At 31.2% G+C, this 23,008-nt stretch overlaps 1 protein-coding gene across 3 annotated transcripts in view; it reads right to left on the bottom strand.

Moving 5' to 3' along the window:
* The window catches only part of ryr3 (ryanodine receptor 3), a 150,446-nt gene that overhangs the window by 3,990 nt on the left and 123,448 nt on the right, over window positions 1–23,008 (bottom strand). For all 3 annotated transcript variants that reach the window (XM_069161764.1, XM_069161765.1, XM_069161766.1), the window contains 9 exons: window positions 4,437–4,489; window positions 4,192–4,354; window positions 3,956–4,042; window positions 3,566–3,772; window positions 3,357–3,487; window positions 2,849–2,891; window positions 2,427–2,554; window positions 1,430–1,490; window positions 1,110–1,256 (listed from right to left, as the gene is read on the bottom strand). In XM_069161764.1, the coding sequence (XP_069017865.1) occupies window positions 1,110–1,256; window positions 1,430–1,490; window positions 2,427–2,554; window positions 2,849–2,891; window positions 3,357–3,487; window positions 3,566–3,772; window positions 3,956–4,042; window positions 4,192–4,354; window positions 4,437–4,489 (1,020 nt within the window). The remainder of the gene's footprint in view (window positions 1–1,109; window positions 1,257–1,429; window positions 1,491–2,426; window positions 2,555–2,848; window positions 2,892–3,356; window positions 3,488–3,565; window positions 3,773–3,955; window positions 4,043–4,191; window positions 4,355–4,436; window positions 4,490–23,008) is intronic.

Genomic DNA, 23,008 nt, shown 5'->3' with positions numbered 1-23,008 from the left:
GAGGCCTGCCTCTGAAAAACTGGACATTTTAGCGAATTATCATGTTTCTTTTAGCCACTTCAGTATTTTTACATCAATTTAAAATTGATTTGCTACTTTGACCTCTTTTTTTTTTTTTTGTGTGCATTTCTTCCAAACTTAAAACTTTCTATCTCGAGTGTCTATATATTACTTTTAGTGATTTTAACCGCATATTTACAACTCGAAGGAAACCATTCAAACAATTCATCGGTCACTTTAAGTCAACTATTTGAACGACCTTTATGCAAAACCTTTCCTTGTTTGCCGGACGGTTTTTCCACCTTGCGTTTCAGGTGTTGACTCAATATGTGGATAACGTGTGGATTTGTTTTACTCAAACGAAATGGTGTTATTTTATTTTTTTTTCAATTTCATCGAGCTACTCCACAATCTTTCCAAGTACCTCCTCAACCGTGGAAGTTATTTATGCACGCATAAAATGATTTCCCTTCAGTTTCTCCGGCTGGCATGACGGTGGGAATGACTGTAATAATGACAAATCCTCTTGAACAAGTGATGCAACATCCAGAAAATTAAACACCAAACCCTCTTCTCCCTACAAGTTTATATTCAATTCTACAGATTCATTTCTCATGACTGTTTTTTTTTCCTCGAGACCCCGTGACTTCTGAGAATCGTTCAAGCCACGTCTTGTTTAATTCTATTTCACAAGGCCGTCCTTTTTTCTTTTCTTTTTTCCAGATTTAAATTTCTTGATTTGATTATGTTGGCGTTAAATATGAATCACGATGCTTGTTGTTTGGCCTCTATTATCTATCAGAGACCACGTGTTGATGCAGATTATTTGCAGAATCAAGTATCTACGTGTGAAACGGGGGTCTGGAATCACAGTGTCTCTGGACAGCAGGACAATAATTCACCACACTTGTAATAACTCGTAAATGATTCAAGACCCCAGAAACGTTCATATCGTTTTAAGGCTCTCAAAATCTAAGCCGAAAATGGAAGGAAAAGGCGACCCCTGGTGTGCAACGAGGTGAAGTGCAAGCTATCTGACGATCAAGTGTTGAATGGTCGTTGCTTTTCTTATTTGTGCTCTGGCTCCCTCTGCCGGTGGAAGGACTTGCCTGCTTGCCGTTGTGAGTGACGGACGACAGGATGGTGCGGAGGGTCTTGAAGCACATGGCGATGTCGAGCAGATGAGCAGCGAAGAAGAAGTTGTTGAAGTGTCCAAAGATGGACATGGTGGTGTACCAGATCAGATACAGGAAGGACTGGAGGAGTGGAGGGGGGGGGAAATGGACAAATTATGCTTTTAATATTATTGTAATTTATTAACCAAAATCCTGATGACAACTCTTTATAACCACTCTTCATTTTTCCTTCAGCTTCCCGCACGCAGTGACGTGAATACAAACCGCTTTTGGTAAACGTGCAATGAGCTTACGTTGTCAGTCAAAACCACGCCCAGTTTCCAGATGTGGTACTTTGTATCAATGGAGCTCAACCTGTCAACGGGGAAATGAAATGTTTAAGTTTCAGGAACGGTACGAAGTATCAGCTACCTGAGCAACAATACGCAGTATGCTCTATATGAATGCACAAGCTTGTAATGTTGATTATTATTAATAGGAGTCTGCTCCTAACAGAACAGACATGTCCATAAAAATAGGAAAAAAACTGCAGACTATAGTAAGGCTTTTTTTTTTTTTTTGTCCAAAAAATAGTATGACAATTTTTTTTGTCACAAACGTCATGAAATCGTCGGGCTATAGTATGTTGTCTAAAATATGAAGACAAAGTCATGCCATAGTATGTCGTCCAACATGTAATACTATAGTATGACTTTTTTTTTGTCCAAAAAAATCATAAAAAACGCATGGTTTTTTTTCGAACAAATTTTTTTAGAAAACTTAAGACTAGTTTGTTGTCTAAAATATGAAAACAAGGTCATACCATAGTATGCCGTCCAAAACGTCATGCTATAGTAGGACTTTTTTGTTGTTGAAAAATTGGTTATACTATGGCATGTCGTTAAATAAAACAGAAAAAAAACTGCTTTATACTAGCACAGCAGTACAGTGGTTAGTGCTGCTGCATCCCATTGAGAAGGTCATGGGTTCGATTCCGGCTGGAGACATGTATGTACTCGTCAAAAAAATTAAGTACTTTTTCGTCCAAACAAAGTTATGCTATGGCATGTCATTAAATAAAACAGAAAAAAAAACATTTATACCAGCACAGGCACAATAGTACAGTAGTTAGTACCGCTGCCTGGCAGTGAGAAGGCCATGGGTTCGATTCCAGCCTGAAACAATGTTTGTATTCGTCCAAAAAGTCATACTACAGTATGATGATTTTTTTTTTTTTAACACAACTGTGTTTGGTGTAAACCCAGCAGTAGAGGAGGAGTGAGGAAACAGGGACAGGGACTGAGTTCTCACCAGGACAGCAGGGACGCTTCCTTCTCGACCGTCTCCACCGTGGGGTCAAAGTCCAGAGCACTCTTATCCAGGCCCAACAGCTCAGCGATGCGTTCAGCCCCGTACATGTCACCATATTTGTTAATCACCTACACGTACACATGTTCATCGTTAATTATTATTAAGAGATTACCACAACTCTAATAATGATTCCTGGGATAATATCAAATTAGCTCGTCTGGACACAATATCAACTGAGATGAACACATACAATGTTTCCTTATGTTTAGTTTATCGTGTTTAGCATTTTTTTTTTTTTTTTAAATCAGACGGTTCACTTTTTTTAATTTAATTTTTTTTTTTTATTCGCTGCCCAGGGCTAACAATCTAATCATGGCAATTATATCATAAAAGGTTAAACTTGTGTCTCCTCTCTCACTCACCTTGCGCTTGATAAACTTGTCCCAGTAGTTGTTTGGGAAGGACCTAAAATGGGAAGAATTGTGGTAATAAATTGAGTTAAATAGAAATATATCTAATATTCATGCATCGAGTTTTCTTGCTCTAACATGGAGCAGCTGTAACGATCATCATTCAAGAATGAATGTAAATTGTTCAAATTTAAATTTCACACTGACAGCAGCAGGACTATAAATTATAGACATTTTCAACAGGTTCAATAGGTTTCCAACCGGTGAACTTATCTTTATGTTTTTAACAAAGCCTCGATTTAAAAACTGTTACTGTCATTTTATGGCAACGTATATTTTAATTTGTATAGAAATTTCACTCAGGAGAAAACTGGTTCAGCACATCATCACTGCTTTCATCCCTTCACTTAAGCAAAAGTTATGTTTGAGGAAAAAAAAAAACCGAAACATATAAATCACGTTGAGGCACGATCGAAATTTGAGACCCACGTTAACAGTGTCAACAAGACCGGCGACTCACGGGGTGTTGATGACGAGTCGATCCCACTGGCCTTTGATGTCCTCGTCAGTCGGCTGCTCAGTGATGTAGAGGCCATCAAATTCAAGCTTCCTGGCGATCTCCTTCTCTCTCTTGAAAATCACCAGAGGAACCTAAAAGCACAACGTTAAGACAGGCGACGAAGACGCACCCGGCCAGGCGAGGACAGACTGCTGAGTAACCACCCCCACCTTCAGGCAGTAGTAGCCGACCAGGCAGAGCATGGAGATGACGGTGTGGAAAATGGCCAAGAACCTCAGGGTCGGCAACATGTAGCCGCTGCTCTCCTGAAGCACAAACTCGTCCATGTCGAAGAACGTGTTCTCGTCCTCCTCGTCCTCCTCAGCGCCATCCCAGCTGTTGTCCGCGTCGGTTTCCTCATCGGTTTCGCCAGTGACCTGAAGAGCAAGATGTACAGAATAAACCACGTGGGAAAGGAATATTTTGTTCCGTTGGTGGCTAAAAACAAAATGTTGTCGAGCCGAGCCGGCACCAGCAGCGGAGAAAGGACGAAGGAAGGAAACGGACGTTGCTTTCATATTATCTGGAAATTTTGTGCAGCGAAACTTGACTTGAGTTACCTTGTAGAAGAGCAGAATGAAGTTGATGGAGAAGCACATGAACAGAGCCAGGAAACGGAGGTTGTAGAAGTTACGAGCCAGGTAGTTCTGGAAGGAAAAAGGTTGATCAGCAGTGCTTTATAACTGTTTATAACCACATCCAAATGATTAAATAAGGATATCAGCCCTGAGCACAGGGTTGGACACCAGTAAAGTGAAGACGTTATGTAACTAAATGAGTGACTTTGACGGCTCACCAGCATCTTGTTCTTATAGACGTCCAGGACAGCAAAGACGTTGGACATGAAGGTAGGTGCATGCTCTTTAGGCTGACTCAATCTGGCCTTGGGCTTCTCCTCCACCACAGGCTCCTTCACCTCCTCCTGCTTCGGCTTATCCTCCTTCTCCTGGTTCTCTGTGCTGTATCAACCATACATGTTTTTAATTTGCGGTTGATTTCATTCTGTATGATGAGACTTAGCTTTCATCTCACTTCACTCACTCTGCTTTCTCTGTTCCATTCTCAGGGGTTTCAACAGGATTGGCAGCAGCTTTCTGCAACAAGTGGAAGACATTTTCATGGGATGAGAGACTGAATGGAGGAAATGATGAGAGGCAGCTGTCTCGTAGCCTGGCTGCACCAACACCCGCTCACAGCTTCACTTTTCTTAGCTTTGAACGCAGTCTGGTAACCTGCTGGGATTAGCGTTTACACAGCGAGTCTTAAAATTATATTAGATAAATTATATCTAAAATTATCTTCATATTTTGGACGACATGCTATAGTATGACTTTTTTTTCAAATTTCGGAAGACATATAACTATCATATTTTGGACATGTTATGTTATGACTTTTTTTTCATATTTCTCCAGCGGGAATCAAACTAATTGCCTTCTCACTGAGAGGCACGAGCGCTAACCACTATAACCACACTGCACCTGTGATAGTATGGCTTTCTTATATCGTCCAAAATATATACAAAAATGTCTTCCTATAGCATGTCGTCCAAAATATATATAAAAAAGTCATACTATAGCATGTCGTCCAAAATATGAAAAAAAAGTCATACTATAGCATGTCGTCCAAAATATATATAAAAAAAATCATACTATAGCATGTCGTCCAAAATATATATAAAAAAGTCATACTATAGCATGTCGTCCAAAATATGAAAAAAAAGTCATACTATAGCATGTCTTGCAAAATATGAAAAAAAAGTCATACTATAGCATGTCGTGCAAAATGTGAAAAAAAGTCATACTATAGCATGTCGTCCAAAATATGAAAAAAAGTCATACTATAGCATGTCATCCAAAACATATATAAAAAAAAGTCATACTATAGCATGTTGTCCAAAATATATATAAAAAAGTCATACTATAGCATGTCGTGCAAAATGTGAAAAAAAGTCATACTATAGCATGTCGTGCAAAATATGAAAAAAAGTCATACTATAGCATGTCGTCCAAAATATGAAAAAAAAGTCATACGATAGCATGTCGTGCAAAATATGACAAAAAAGTCATACGACAGCATGTCGTCCAAAATATGAAAAAAAGTCATACTATAGCATGTCGTCCAAAATATATATGAAAAAAGTCATACTATAGCATGTCTTGCAAAATATGAAAAAAAAGTCATACTATAGCATGTCGTCCAAAATATGAAAGAAAAGTAATACTATAGCATGTCGTCCAAAATATGAAAAAAAAGTCATACTATAGCATGTCGTCCAAAATATATATAAAATAATCATACTATAGCATGTCGTCCAAAATATGACAAAAAAGTCATACTATAGCATGTCGTCCAAAATATATATGAAAAAAGTCATACTATAGCATGTCTTGCAAAATATGAAAAAAAAGTCATACTATAGCATGTCGTCCAAAATATATATAAAAAAGTCATACTATAGCATGTCGTGCAAAATGTGAAAAAAAGTCATACTATAGCATGTCGTGCAAAATATGAAAAAAAGTCATACTATAGCATGTCGTCCAAAATATGAAAAAAAAGTCATACTATAGCATGTCGTGCAAAATATGACAAAAAAGTCATACGACAGCATGTCGTCCAAAATATGAAAAAAAGTCATACTATAGCATGTCGTCCAAAATATATATGAAAAAAGTCATACTATAGCATGTCTTGCAAAATATGAAAAAAAAGTCATACTATAGCATGTCGTCCAAAATATGAAAGAAAAGTAATACTATAGCATGTCGTCCAAAATATGAAAAAAAAGTCATACTATAGCATGTCGTCCAAAATATATATAAAATAATCATACTATAGCATGTCGTCCAAAATATGACAAAAAAGTCATACTATAGCATGTCGTCCAAAATATATATGAAAAAAGTCATACTATAGCATGTCTTGCAAAATATGAAAAAAAAGTCATACTATAGCATGTCGTCCAAAATATATATAAAAAAGTCATGCTATAGCATGTCGTCCAAAATATGAAAGAAAAGTAATACTATAGCATGTCGTCCAAAATATGAAAAAAAAGTCATACTATAGCATGTCGTCCAAAATATATATAAAATAATCATACTATAGCATGTCGTCCAAAATATGACAAAAAAGTCATACTATAGCATGTCGTCCAAAATATATATATAAAAAAGTCATACTATAGCATGTCTTGCAAAATATGACAAAAAAGTCATACGACAGCATGTCGTCCAAAATATGAAAAAAAGTCATACTATAGTATGTCGTCCAAAATATATATAAAAAAAGTCATACTATAGCATGTCTTGCAAAATATGAAAAAAAAGTCATACTATAGCATGTCGTCCAAAATATATATAAAAAAGTCATACTATAGCATGTCGTCCAAAATATATAAAAAAAAAGTCATACTATAGCATGTCGTGCAAAATATGAAAAAAAGTCATACTATAGCATGTCGTCTAAAATATGAAAAAAAAGTCATACTATAGCATGTCGTCCAAAATATGAAAAAAAGTCATACTATAGCATGTCGTGCAAAATATGAAAAAAAGTCATACTATAGCATGTCGTCTAAAATATGAAAAAAAAGTCATACTATAGCATGTCGTCCAAAATATGAAAAAAAAGTCATACTATAGCATGTCGTGCAAAATATGAAAAAAAGTCATACTATAGCATGTCATCCAAACCATATATAAAAAAAGTCATACTATAGCATGTCGTCCAAAATATGAAAAAAATGTCATACTATAGCATGTCGTCCAAAATATGGAAAAAAGTCATACTATGGCATGTCGTCTAAAATATGAAAAAAAAGTCATACTATAGCATGTCGTCCAAAATATGAAAAAAAAGTCATACTAAAGCATGTCGTCCAAAATATATATAAAAAAGTCATACTATAGCATGTCGTCCAAAATATGAAAAAAAAGTCATACTATAGCATGTCGTCCAAAATATGAAAAAAAGTCATACTATAGTATGTCGTCCAAAATATGAAAAAAAAGTCATACTATAGCATGTCGTCCAAAATATGAAAAAAACGTGATACTATAGCATGTCGTCCAAAATATGAAAAAAAGTCATACTATAGCATGTCTTGCAAAATATGAAAAAAAAGTCATACTATAGCATGACGTCCAAAATATGAAAAAAAAGTCATACTATAGCTTGTCGTGCAAAATATGAAAAAAAGTCATACTGTAGCATGTCGTCCAAAATATGAAAAAAAAGTCATACTATAGCATGTCGTCCAAAATATGGAAAAAAGTCATACTATGGCATGTCGTCCAAAATATGAAATAAAAGTCAGACTATAGCATTTCGTCCAAAATATATCTAAAAAAGTCATACCATAGCATGTCGTCCAAAATATGAAAAAGTCATACTATAGCATGTCGTCCAAAATATGAAAGAAAAGTAATACTATAGCATGTCGTCCAAAATATATATAAAAAAGTCATACTATAGCATGTCGTCCAAAATATGAAAAAAAGTCATACTATAGCATGTCGTCCAAAATATATATGAAAAAAGTCATACTATAGCATGTCGTCCAAAATATGAAAAAAAGTCATACTATAGCATGTCGTCCAAAATATGTATAAAAAAAGTCATACTATAGCATGTCTTGCAAAATATGAAAAAAAAGTCATACTATAGCATGTCGTCCAAAATACATATAAAAAAGTCATACTATAGCATGTCGTCCAAAATATATAAAAAAAAAGTCATACTATAGCATGTCGTGCAAAATATGAAAAAAAGTCATACTATAGCATGTCGTCCAAAATATGAAAAAAAAGTCATACTATAGCATGTCGTCCAAGATATGGAAAAAAGTCATACTATGGCATGTCGTCTAAAATATGAAAAAAAAGTCATACTATAGCATGTCGTCCAAAATATGAAAAAAAGTCATACTATAGCATGTCGTCCAAAATATGAAAAAAAGTCATACTATAGCATGTCGTCCAAAATATGAAAAAAAGTCATGCTATAGCATGTCGTGCAAAATGTGAAAAAAAGTCATACTATAGCATGTCGTCCAAAATATGAAAAAAAAGTCATACTATAGCATGTCGTCCAAAATATATATAAAAAAAAGTCATACTATAGCATGTTGTCCAAAATATATATAAAAAAGTCATACTATAGCATGTCGTCCAAAATATGAAAAAAAAGTCATACTATAGCATGTCGTCCAAAATATGAAAAAAAGTCATGCTATAGCATGTCGTCCAAAATATGAAAAAAAAGTCATACTAAAGCATGTTGTCCAAAATATATGTAAAAAAGTCATACTATAGCATGTCGTCCAAAATATGAAAAAAAAGTCATACTATAGCATGTCGTCCAAAATATGAAAAAAAAGTCATACTAAAGCATGTCGTCCAAAATATATATAAAAAAGTCATACTATAGCATGTCGTCCAAAATATATTAAAAAAAAGTCATACTATAGCATGTTGTCCAAAATATATGTAAAAAAGTCATACTATAGCATGTCGTCCAAAATATGAAAAAAAAGTCATACTATAGCATGTCGTCCAAAATATGAAAAAAAAGTCATACTAAAGCATGTCGTCCAAAATATATATAAAAAAGTCATACTATAGCATGTCGTCCAAAATATATTAAAAAAAAGTCATACTATAGCATGTCGTCCAAAATATGAAAAAAAAGTCATACTATAGCATGTCGTCCAAAATATGAAAAAAAGTCATACTATAGCATGTCTTGCAAAATATGAAAAAAAAGTCATACTATAGCATGTCGTCCAAAATATGAAAAAAACGTGATACTATAGCATGTCGTCCAAAATATGAAAAAAAGTCATACTATAGCATGTCTTGCAAAATATGAAAAAAAAGTCATACTATAGCATGACGTCCAAAATATGAAAAAAAAGTCATACTATAGCTTGTCGTCCAAAATATGGAAAAAAGTCATACTATGGCATGTCGTCCAAAATATGAAATAAAAGTCAGACTATAGCATTTCGTCCAAAATATATCTAAAAAAGTCATACCATAGCATGTCGTCCAAAATATGAAAAAAAGTCATACTACAGCATGTCGTCCAAAATATGAAAGAAAAGTAATACTATAGCATGTCGTCCAAAATATATATAAAAAAGTCATACTATAGCATGTCGTCCAAAATATGAAAAAAAAGTCATACTATAGCATGTCGTGCAAAATATGACAAAAAAGTCATACGACAGCATGTCGTCCAAAATATGAAAAAAAGTCATACTATAGCATGTCGTCTAAAATATGAAAAAAAAGTCATACTATAGCATGTCGTCCAAAATATGAAAAAAAAGTCATACTATAGCATGTCGTCCAAAATATATATAAAAAAGTCATGCTATAGCATGTCGTCCAAAATATGAAAGAAAAGTAATACTATAGCATGTCGTCCAAAATATATATAAAAAAGTCATACGATAGCATGTCGTCCAAAATATGACAAAAAAGTCATACTATAGCATGTCGTGAAAAATATGACAAAAAAGTCATACGACAGCATGTCGTCCAAAATATGAAAAAAAGTCATACTATAGTATGTCGTCCAAAATATATATAAAAAAAGTCATACTATAGCATGTCTTGCAAAATATGAAAAAAAAGTCATACTATATCATGTCGTCCAAAATATATATAAAAAAGTCATACTATAGCATGTCGTCCAAAATATATAAAAAAAAAGTCATACTATAGCATGTCGTGCAAAATATGAAAAAAAGTCATACTATAGCATGTCGTCTAAAATATGAAAAAAAAGTCATACTATAGCATGTCGTCCAAAATACGGAAAAAAGTCATACTATGGCATGTCGTCCAAAATATGAAAAAAAGTCATACTATAGCATGTCGTCCAAAATATGAAAAAAAGTCATACTATAGCATGTCGTCCAAAATATGAAAAAAAGTCATGCTATAGCATGTCGTGCAAAATGTGAAAAAAAGTCATACTATAGCATGTCGTCCAAAATATATATAAAAAAAGTCATACTATAGCATGTTGTCCAAAATATATATAAAAAAGTCATACTATAGCATGTCGTCCAAAATATGAAAAAAAAGTCATACTATAGCATGTCGTCCAAAATATGGAAAAAAGTCATACTATGGCATGTCGTCTAAAATATGAAAAAAAAGTCATACTATAGCATGTCGTCCAAAATATGAAAAAAAGTCATACTATAGCATGTCGTCCAAAATATGGAAAAAAGTCATACTATAGCATGTCTTGCAAAATATGAGAAAAAAAGTCATACTATAGCATGTCGTCCAAAATATGAAAAAAACGTCATACTATAGCATGTCGTCCAAAATATGAAAAAAAGTCATACTATAGCATGTCTTGCAAAATATGAAAAAAAAGTCATACTATAGCATGTCGTGCAAAATATGAAAAAAAAGTCATACTATAGCATGTCGTCCAAAATATGGAAAAAAGTCATACTATGGCATGTCGTGTAAAATATGAAAAAAAGTCATACTATAGCATGACGTCCAAAATATGAAAAAAAAGTCATAATATAGCATGTCGTGCAAAATATGAAAAAAAGTCATACTGTAGCATGTCGTCCAAAATATGAAAAAAAAGTCATACTATAGCATGTCGTCCAAAATATGGAAAAAAGTCATACTATAGCATGTCGTCCAAAATATATATAAAAAAAGTCATACTATAGCATGTCTTGCAAAATATGAAAAAAAAGTCATACTATAGCATGTCGTCCAAAATATATATAAAAAAAGTCATACTATAGCATGTCGTCCAAAATATATTAAAAAAAAGTCATACTTTAGCATGTCGTGCAAAATATGAAAAAAAAGTCATACTATATAGCATTTCGTCCAAAATATATCTAAAAAAGTCATACTATAGCATGTCGTCCAAAATATGAAAAAAAGTCATACTATAGCATGTCGTCCAAAATATGGAAAAAAGTCATACTATAGCATGTCTTGCAAAATATGAGAAAAAAAAGTCATACTATAGCATGTCGTCCAAAATATGAAAAAAACGTCATACTATAGCATGTCGTCCAAAATATGAAAAAAAGTCATACTATAGCATGTCGTCCAAAATATGAAAAAAAGTCATACTATAGCATGTCTTGCAAAATATGAAAAAAAAGTCATACTATAGCATGTCGTGCAAAATATGAAAAAAAAGTCATACTATAGCATGTCGTCCAAAATATGGAAAAAAGTCATACTATGGCATGTCGTGCAAAATATGAAAAAAAGTCATACTATAGCATGACGTCCAAAATATGAAAAAAAAGTCATACTATAGCATGTCGTGCAAAATATGAAAAAAAGTCATACTGTAGCATGTCGTCCAAAATATGAAAAAAAAGTCATACTATAGCATGTCGTCCAAAATATGGAAAAAAGTCATACTATGGCATGTCGTCCAAAATATGAAAAAAAAGTCAGACTATAGCATTTCGTCCAAAATATATCTAAAAAAGTCATACCATAGCATGTCGTCCAAAATATGAAAAAAAGTCATACTATAGCATGTCGTCCAAAATATGAAAGAAAAGTAATCCTATAGCATGTCGTCCAAAATATGAAAAAAAAGTCATACTATAGCATGTCGTGCAAAATATGACAAAAAAGTCATACGACAGCATGTCGTCCAAAATATGAAAAAAAGTCATACTATAGCATGTCGTCCAAAATATATATAAAAAAAGTCATACTATAGCATGTCTTGCAAAATATGAAAAAAAAGTCATACTATAGCATGTCGTCCAAAATATATATAAAAAAGTCATGCTATAGCATGTCGTCCAAAATATGAAAGAAAAGTAATACTATAGCATGTCGTCCAAAATATATATAAAAAAGTCATACTATAGCATGTCGTCCAAAATATATATAAAAAACGTCATACTATAGCATGTCGTCCAAAATATGAAAAAAAGTCATACTATAGCATGTCGTCCAAAATATGAAAAAAAGTCATACTATAGCATGTCTTGCAAAATATGAAAAAAAAGTCATACTATAGCATGTCGTGCAAAATATGAAAAAAAAGTCATACTATAGCATGTCGTCCAAAATATGGAAAAAAGTCATACTATGGCATGTCGTGCAAAATATGAAAAAAAGTCATACTATAGCATGTCGTCCAAAATATGAAAAAAAAGTCATACTATAGCATGTCCTGCAAAATATGAAAAAAAGTCATACTGTAGCATGTCGTCCAAAATATGAAAAAAAAGTCATACTATAGCATGTCGTCCAAAATATGGAAAAAAGTCATACTATGGCATGTCGTCCAAAATATGAAAAAAAAGTCAGACTATAGCATTTCGTCCAAAATATATCTAAAAAAGTCATACCATAGCATGTCGTCCAAAATATGAAAAAAAGTCATACTATAGCATGTCGTCCAAAATATGAAAGAAAAGTAATACTATAGCATGTCGTCCAAAATATGAAAAAAAAGTCATACTATAGCATGTCGTGCAAAATATGACAAAAAAGTCATACGACAGCATGTCCAAAATATGAAAAAAAGTCATACTATAGCATGTCGTCCAAAATATATATAAAAAAAGTCATACTATAGCATGTCGTCCAAAATATATATAAAAAAAGTCATACTATAGCATGTCTTGCAAAATATGAAAAAAAAGTCATACTATAGCATGTCGTCCAATATATATATATAAAAAAGTCATACTATAGCATGTCTTGCAAAATATGAAAAAAAAGTCATACGACAGCATGTCGTCCAAAATATATATAAAAAAGTCATGCTATAGCATGTCGTCCAAAATATGAAAGAAAAGTAATACTATAGCATGTCGTCCAAAATATATATAAAAAAGTCATACTATAGCATGTCGTCCAAAATATATATAAAAAAAGTCATACTATAGCATGTCGTCCAAAATATATGAAAAAAAAGTCATACTATACCATGTCGTGCAAAATATGAAAAAAAGTCATACTATAGCATGTCGTCCAAAATATGAAAAAAAAGTCAGACTATAGCATGTCGTCCAAAATATATACAAAAAAAGGCATACTATAGCATGTCGTCCAAAATATGAAAAAAAAGTCATACTATAGCATGTCGTCCAAAATATATACAAAAAAAGTCATACTATAGCATGTCGTGCAAAATATGAAAAAAAAGTCATACTATAGCATGTCGTCCAAAATATGAAAAAAAAGTCATACTATAGCATGTCGTCCAAAATATGGAAAAAAGTCATACTATGGCATGTCGTCTAAAATATGAAAAAAAAGTCATACTATAGCATGTCGTCCAAAATATGAAAAAAAGTCATACTATAGCATGTCGTCCAAAATATGGAAAAAAGTCATACTATGGCATGTCGTCTAAAATATGAAAAAAAAGTCATACTATAGCATGTCGTCCAAAATATGAAAAAAAGTCATACTATAGCATGTCGTCCAAAATATGAAAAAAAGTCATGCTATAGCATGTCGTGCAAAATGTGAAAAAAAGTCATACTATAGCATGTCGTCCAAAATATATATAAAAAAAAGTCATACTATAGCATGTCCAAAATATATATAAAAAAGTCATACTATAGCATGTCGTGCAAAATATGAAAAAAAAGTCATACTATAGCATGACGTCCAAAATATGAAAAAAAGTCATACTATAGCATGTCGTCCAAAATATATATAAAAAAAGTCATACTATAGCATGTCGTCCAAAATATGAAAAAAAGTCATACTATAGCATGTCATCTAAAACATATATAAAAAAAGTCATACTATAGCATGTCGTCCAAAATATGGAAAAAAGTCATACTATGGCATGTCGTCTAAAATATGAAAAAAAAAAATCATACTATAGCATGTCGTCCAAAATATATATAAAAAAGTCATACTATAGCATGTCTTGCAAAATATGAAAAAAAAGTCATACTATAGCATGTTGTTCAAAATATACATAAAAAAGTCATACTATAGCATGTCGTCCAAAATATGAAAAAAAAGTCATACTATAGCATGTCGTCCAAAATATGAAAAAAAGTCATGCTATAGCATGTCGTGCAAAATGTGAAAAAAAGTCATACTATAGCATGTCGTCCAAAATATGAAAAAAAAGTCATACTATGTAGCATTTCGTCCAAAATATATCTAAAAAAGTCATACTATAGCATGTCGTCCAAAATATATATAAAATAATCATACTATAGCATGTCGTCCAAAATATGACAAAAAAGTCATACTATAGCATGTCGTCCAAAATATATATATAAAAAAGTCATACTATAGCATGTCTTGCAAAATATGAAAAAAAAGTCATGCTATAGCATGTCGTCCAAAATATATATAAAAAAGTCATGCTATAGCATGTCGTCCAAAATATGACAAAAAAGTCATACTATAGCATGTCGTGCAAAATATGACAAAAAAGTCATACGACAGCATGTCGTCCAAAATATGAAAAAAAGTCATACTATAGCATGTCGTCCAAAATATATATAAAAAAAAGTCATACTATAGCATGTCTTGCAAAATATGAAAAAAAAGTCATACTATAGCATGTCGTCCAAAATATATATAAAAAAAGTCATACTATAGCATGTCGTCCAAAATATATTTAAAAAAAGTCATACTATAGCATGTCGTGCAAAATATGAAAAAAAGTCATACTATAGCATGTCGTCCAAAATATGAAAAAAAAGTCATACTATAGCATGTCGTCCAAAATATATACAAAAAAAGGCATACTATAGCATGTCGTGCAAAATATGAAAAAAAAGTCATACTATATATAGCATGTCGTCCAAAAAATATACAAAAAAAGTCATACTATAGCATGTCGTTCAAAATATGAAAAAAAAGTCATACTATAGCATGTCGTCCAAAATATGAAAAAAAAGTCATACTATAGCATGTCGTCCAAAATATGGAAAAAAGTCATACTATGGCATGTCGTCTAAAATATGAAAAAAAAGTCATACTATAGCATGTCGTCCAAAATATATTAAAAAAAAGTCATACTATAGCATGTCGTGCAAAATATGAAAAAAAGTCATACTATAGCATGTCGTCCAAAATATGAAAAAAAAGTCATACTATAGCATGTCGTGCAAAATATGAAAAAAAAGTCATTCAATAGCATGTCGTGCAAAATATGAAAAAAAAGTCATACTATAGCATGTCGTCCAAAATATATACAAAAAAAGGCATACTATAGCATGTCGTCCAAAATATGAAAAATAAGTCATACTATAGCATGTCGTCCAAAATATATACAAAAAAAGGCATACTATAGCATGTCGTGCAAAATATGAAAAAAAAGTCATACTATAGCATGTCGTCCAAAATATATACAAAAAAAGTCATACTACAGCATGTCGTCCAAAATATGAAAAAAAAGTCAGACTATAGCATTTCGTCCAAAATATATCTAAAAAAGTCATACCATAGCATGTCGTCCAAAATATGAAAAAAAGTCATACTATAGCATGTCGTCCAAAATATGAAAGAAAAGTAATACTATAGCATGTCGTCCAAAATATGAAAAAAAAGTCATACTATAGCATGTCGTGCAAAATATGACAAAAAAGTCATACGACAGCATGTCGTCCAAAATATGAAAAAAAGTCATACTATAGCATGTCGTCCAAAATATATATAAAAAAAGTCATACTATAGCATGTCTTGCAAAATATGAAAAAAAAGTCATACGACAGCATGTCGTCCAAAATATATATAAAAAAGTCATGCTATAGCATGTCGTCCAAAATATGAAAGAAAAGTAATACTATAGCATGTCGTCCAAAATATATATAAAAAAAGTCATACTATAGCATGTCGTCCAAAATATATGAAAAAAAAGTCATACTATACCATGTCGTGCAAAATATGAAAAAAAGTCATACTATAGCATGTCGTCCAAAATATGAAAAAAAAGTCATACTATAGCATGTCGTCCAAAATATATACAAAAAAAGGCATACTATAGCATGTCGTCCAAAATATGAAAAAAAAGTCATACTATAGCATGTCGTCCAAAATATATACAAAAAAAGTCATACTATAGCATGTCGTGCAAAATATGAAAAAAAAGTCATACTATAGCATGTCGTCCAAAATATGAAAAAAAAGTCATACTATAGCATGTCGTCCAAAATATGGAAAAAAGTCATACTATGGCATGTCGTCTAAAGTATGAAAAAAAAGTCATACTATAGCATGTCGTCCAAAATATGAAAAAAAGTCATACTATAGCATGTCGTCCAAAATATGGAAAAAAGTCATACTATGGCATGTCGTCTAAAATATGAAAAAAAAGTCATACTATAGCATGTCGTCCAAAATATGAAAAAAAGTCATACTATAGCATGTCGTCCAAAATATGAAAAAAAGTCATGCTATAGCATGTCGTGCAAAATGTGAAAAAAAGTCATACTATAGCATGTCGTCCAAAATATATATAAAAAAAAGTCATACTATAGCATGTCCAAAATATATATAAAAAAGTCATACTATAGCATGTCGTGCAAAATATGAAAAAAAAGTCATACTATAGCATGACGTCCAAAATATGAAAAAATGTCATACTATAGCATGTCGTCCAAAATATATATAAAAAAAGTCATACTATAGCATGTCGTCCAAAATATGAAAAAAAGTCATACTATAGCATGTCATCTAAAACATATATAAAAAAAAGTCATACTATAGCATGTCGTCCAAAATATGGAAAAAAGTCATACTATGGCATGTCGTCTAAAATATGAAAAAAAAAAATCATACTATAGCATGTCTTGCAAAATATGAAAAAAAAGTCATACTATAGCATGTTGTTCAAAATATACATAAAAAAGTCATACTATAGCATGTCGTCCAAAATATGAAAAAAAAGTCATACTATAGCATGTCGTCCAAAATATGAAAAAAAGTCATGCTATAGCATGTCGTGCAAAATGTGAAAAAAAGTCATACTATAGCATGTCGTCCAAAATATGAAAAAAAAGTCATACTATATAGCATTTCGTCCAAAATATATCTAAAAAAGTCATACTATAGCATGTCGTCCAAAATATATATAAAATAATCATACTATAGCATGTCGTCCAAAATATGACAAAAAAGTCATACTATAGCATGTCGTCCAAAATATATATATAAAAAAGTCATACTATAGCATGTCTTGCAAAATATGAAAAAAAAGTCATACTATAGCATGTCGTCCAAAATATATATAAAAAAGTCATGCTATAGCATGTCGTCCAAAATATGAAAGAAAAGTAATACTATAGCATGTCGTCCAAAATATATATAAAAAAGTCATACTATAGCATGTCGTCCAAAATATGACAAAAAAGTCATACTATAGCATGTCGTGCAAAATATGACAAAAAAGTCATACGACAGCATGTCGTCCAAAATATGAAAAAAAGTCATACTATAGCATGTCGTCCAAAATATATATAAAAAAAGTCATACTATAGCATGTCTTGCAAAATATGAAAAAAAAGTCATACTATAGCATGTCGTCCAAAATATATATAAAAAAGTCATACTATAGCATGTCGTCCAAAATATATTTAAAAAAAGTCATACTATAGCATGTCGTGCAAAATATGAAAAAAAGTCATACTATAGCATGTCGTCCAAAATATGAAAAAAAAGTCATACTATAGCATGTCGTCCAAAATATATACAAAAAAAGGCATACTATAGCATGTCGTGCAAAATATGAAAAAAAAGTCATACTATAGCATGTCGTCCAAAATATATACAAAAAAAGTCATACTATAGCATGTCGTCCAAAATATGAAAAAAAAGTCATACTATAGCATGTCGTGCAAAATATGAAAAAAAAGTCATACTATAGCATGTCGTGCAAAATATGAAAAAAAAGTCATACTATAGCATGTCGTCCAAAATATGAAAAAAAAGTCATACTATAGCATGTCGTCTAAAATATGAAAAAAAAGTCATACTATAGCATGTCGTCCAAAATATGAAAAAAAAGTCATACTATAGCATGTCGTCTAAAATATGAAAAAAAAGTCATACTATAGCATGTCGTCCAAAATATATTAAAAAAAAGTCATACTATAGCATGTCGTGCAAAATATGAAAAAAAGTCATACTATAGCATGTCGTCCAAAATATGAAAAAAAAGTCATACTATAGCATGTCGTCCAAAATATATACAAAAAAAGGCATACTATAGCATGTCGTGCAAAATATGAAAAAAAAGTCATACTATAGCATGTCGTCCAAAATATATACAAAAAAAGTCATACTATAGCATGTCGTGCAAAATATGAAAAAAAAGTCATACTATAGCATGTCGTGCAAAATATGAAAAAAAAGTCATACTATAGCATGTCGTCCAAAATATGAAAAAAAAGTCATACTATAGCATGTCGTCCAAAATATGGAAAAAAGTCATACTATGGCATGTCGTCTAAAATATGAAAAAAAAGTCATACTATAGCATGTCGTCCAAAATATATTAAAAAAAAGTCATACTATAGCATGTCGTGCAAAATATGAAAAAAAGTCATACTATAGCATGTCGTCCAAAATATGAAAAAAAAGTCATACTACAGCATGTCGTGCAAAATATGAAAAAAAAGTCATACTATAGCATGTCGTCCAAAATATATACAAAAAAAGTCATACTATAGCATGTCGTCCAAAATATGAAAAAAAAGTCATTCAATAGCATGTCGTGCAAAATATGAAAAAAAAGTCATACTATAGCATGTCGTGCAAAATATGAAAAAAAAGTCATACTATAGCATGTCGTCCAAAATATATACAAAAAAAGGCATACTATATCATGTCGTGCAAAATATGAAAAAAAACGTCATACTATAGCATGTCGTCCAAAATATATACAAAAAAAGTCATACTATAGCATGTCGTCCAAAATATGAAAAATAAGTCATACTATAGCATGTCGTCCAAAATATATACAAAAAAAGGCATACTATAGCATGTCGTGCAAAATATGAAAAAAAAGTCATACTATAGCATGTCGTCCAAAATATATACAAAAAAAGTCATACTACAGCATGTCGTCCAAAATATGAAAAAAAAGTCATACTATAGCATGTCGTGCAAAATATGAAAAAAAAGTCATACTATAGCATGTCGTCCAAAATATGAAAAAAAGTCATGCTATAGCATGTCGTGCAAAATGTGAAAAAAAGTCATACTATGGTATGTCGTCTAAAATATGAAAAAAAAGTCGTACTATAGCATGTCGTCCAAAATATGAAAAAAAGTCATACTATAGCATGTCGTCCAAAATATGAAAAAAAGTCATGCTATAGCATGTCGTGCAAAATGTGAAAAAAAGTCATACTATAGCATGTCGTCCAAAATATATATAAAAAAAAGTCATACTATAGCATGTCCAAAATATATATAAAAAAGTCATACTATAGCATGTCGTGCAAAATGTGAAAAAAAGTCATACTATAGCATGTCGTGCAAAATATGAAAAAAAAGTCATACTATAGCATGTCGTCCAAAATATATACAAAAAAAGGCATACTATAGCATGTCGTGCAAAATATGAAAAAAAAGTCATACTATAGCATGTCATCCAAAATATATCCAAAAAAAGTCATACTACAGCATGTCGTCCAAAATATGAAAAAAAAGTCATACTATAGCATGTCGTGCAAAATATGAAAAAAAAGTCATACTATAGCATGTCGTGCAAAATATGAAAAAAAAGTCATACTATAGCATGTCGTCCAAAATATGAAAAAAAGTCATGCTATAGCATGTCGTGCAAAATGTGAAAAAAAGTCATACTATAGCATGTCGTCCAAAATATATATCAAAAAAGTCATACTATAGCATGTTGTCCAAAATATATATAAAAAAGTCATACTATAGCATGTCGTGCAAAATGTGAAAAAAAGTCATACTATAGCATGTCGTGCAAAATATGAAAAAAAAGTCATACTATAGCATGACGTCCAAAATATGAAAAAAAGTCATACTATGGCATGTCGTCTAAAATATGAAAAAAAAAATCATACTATAGCATGTCGTCCAAAATATATATAAAAAAGTCATACTATAGCATGTCGTCCAAAATATGAAAAAAAAAATTCATACTATAGCATGTCTTGCAAAATATGAAAAAAAAGTCATACTATAGCATGTCGTGCAAAATATGAAAAAAAAGTCATACTATAGCATGTCGTGCAAAATATGAAAAAAAAGTCATACTATAGCATGTCGTCCAAAATATGGAAAAAAGTCATACTATGGCATGTCGTCTAAAATATGAAAAAAAAGTCATACTATAGCATGTCGTCCAAAATATGAAAAAAAGTCATACTATAGCATGTCGTCCAAAATATGAAAAAAAGTCATGCTATAGCATGTCGTGCAAAATGTGAAAAAAAGTCATACTATAGCATGTCGTCCAAAATATATATCAAAAAAGTCATACTATAGCATGTTGTCCAAAATATATATAAAAAAGTCATACTATAGCATGTCGTGCAAAATGTGAAAAAAAGTCATACTATAGCATGTCGTGCAAAATATGAAAAAAAAGTCATACTATAGCATGACGTCCAAAATATGAAAAAAAGTCATACTATAGCATGTCGTCCAAAATATATATAAAAAAAGTCATACTATAGCATGTCGTCCAAAATATGAAAAAAAGTCATACTATAGCATGTCATCCAAAACATATATAAAAAAAGTCATACTATAGCATGTCGTCCAAAATATGGAAAAAAGTCATACTATGGCATGTCGTCTAAAATATGAAAAAAAAAATCATACTATAGCATGTCGTCCAAAATATATATAAAAAAGTCATACTATAGCATGTCGTCCAAAATATGAAAAAAAAAAATTCATACTATAGCATGTCTTGCAAAATATGAAAAAAAAGTCATACTATAGCATGTTGTTCAAAATATACATAAAAAAGTCATACTATAGCATGTCGTCCAAAATATGAAAAAAAAGTCATACTATAGCATGTCGTCCAAAATATGAAAAAAAGTCATGCTATAGCATGTCGTGCAAAATGTGAAAAAAAGTCATACTATAGCATGTCGTCCAAAATATGAAAAAAAAGTCATACTATATAGCATGTCGTCCAAAATATGACAAAAAAGTCATACTATAGCATGTCGTCCAAAATATGAAAAAAAGTCATACTATAGCATGTCGTCCAAAATATGAAAGAAAAGTAATACTATAGCATGTCGTCCAAAATATATATAAAAAAGTCATACTATAGCATGTCATCCAAAACATATATAAAAAAAGTCATACTATAGCATGTCGTGCAAAATATGAAAAAAAAGTCATACTATAGCATGTCGTCCAAAATATGGAAAAAAGTCATACTATGGCATGTCGTCTAAAATATGAAAAAAAAGTCATACTATAGCATGTCGTCCAAAATATGAAAAAAAGTCATACTATAGCATGTCGTCCAAAATATGAAAAAAAAGTCATACTATAGCATGTCGTCCAAAATATGAAAAAAAGTCATGCTATAGCATGTCGTGCAAAATGTGAAAAAAAGTCATACTATAGCATGTCGTCCAAAATATGAAAAAAAAGTCATACTATATAGCATGTCGTCCAAAATATGACAAAAAAGTCATACTATAGCATGTCGTCCAAAATATGAAAAAAAGTCATACTATAGCATGTCGTCCAAAATATGAAAAAAAGTCATGCTATAGCATGTCGTCCAAAATATGAAAAAAAAGTCATACTATATAGCATGTCGTCCAAAATATGACAAAAAAGTCATACTATAGCATGTCGTCCAAAATATGAAAAAAAAGTCATACTATAGCATGTCGTCCAAAATATGAAAAAAAGTCATGCTATAGCATGTCGTGCAAAATGTGAAAAAAAGTCATACTATAGCATGTCGTCCAAAATATGAAAAAAAAGTCATACTATATAGCATGTCGTCCAAAATATGACAAAAAAGTCATACTATAGCATGTCGTCCAAAATATGAAAAAAAGTCATACTATAGCATGTCGTCCAAAATATATATAAAAAAAGTCATACTATAGCATGTCGTCCAAAATATATATAAAAAAGTCATACTATAGCATGTCGTGCAAAATGTGAAAAAAAGTCATACTATAGCATGTCGTGCAAAATATGAAAAAAAAGTCATACTATAGCATGACGTCCAAAATATGAAAAAAAGTCATACTATAGCATGTCGTCCAAAATATATATAAAAAAAGTCATACTATAGCATGTCGTCCAAAATATGAAAAAAAAGTCATACTATAGCATGTCATCCAAAACATATATAAAAAAAGTCATACTATAGCATGTCGTCCAAAATATGGAAAAAAGTCATACTATGGCATGTCGTCTAAAATATGAAAAAAAAAATCATACTATAGCATGTCGTCCAAAATATATATAAAAAAGTCATACTATAGCATGTCGTCCAAAATATGAAAAAAAAAATTCATACTATAGCATGTCTTGCAAAATATGAAAAAAAAGTCATACTATAGCATGTTGTTCAAAATATACATAAAAAAGTCATACTATAGCATGTCGTCCAAAATATGAAAAAAAAGTCAT

This window comes from Embiotoca jacksoni, unplaced genomic scaffold (genome assembly GCF_022577435.1).
Source record: "Embiotoca jacksoni isolate LCO1_2020_lvr unplaced genomic scaffold, fEmbJac1.0.p SCAF_29, whole genome shotgun sequence".
Taxonomy (NCBI): Eukaryota; Metazoa; Chordata; class Actinopteri; family Embiotocidae; genus Embiotoca; species Embiotoca jacksoni.
Note: the sequence above shows the minus strand (reverse complement) of the source record. Positions and strands in the feature narration are given on the sequence as shown.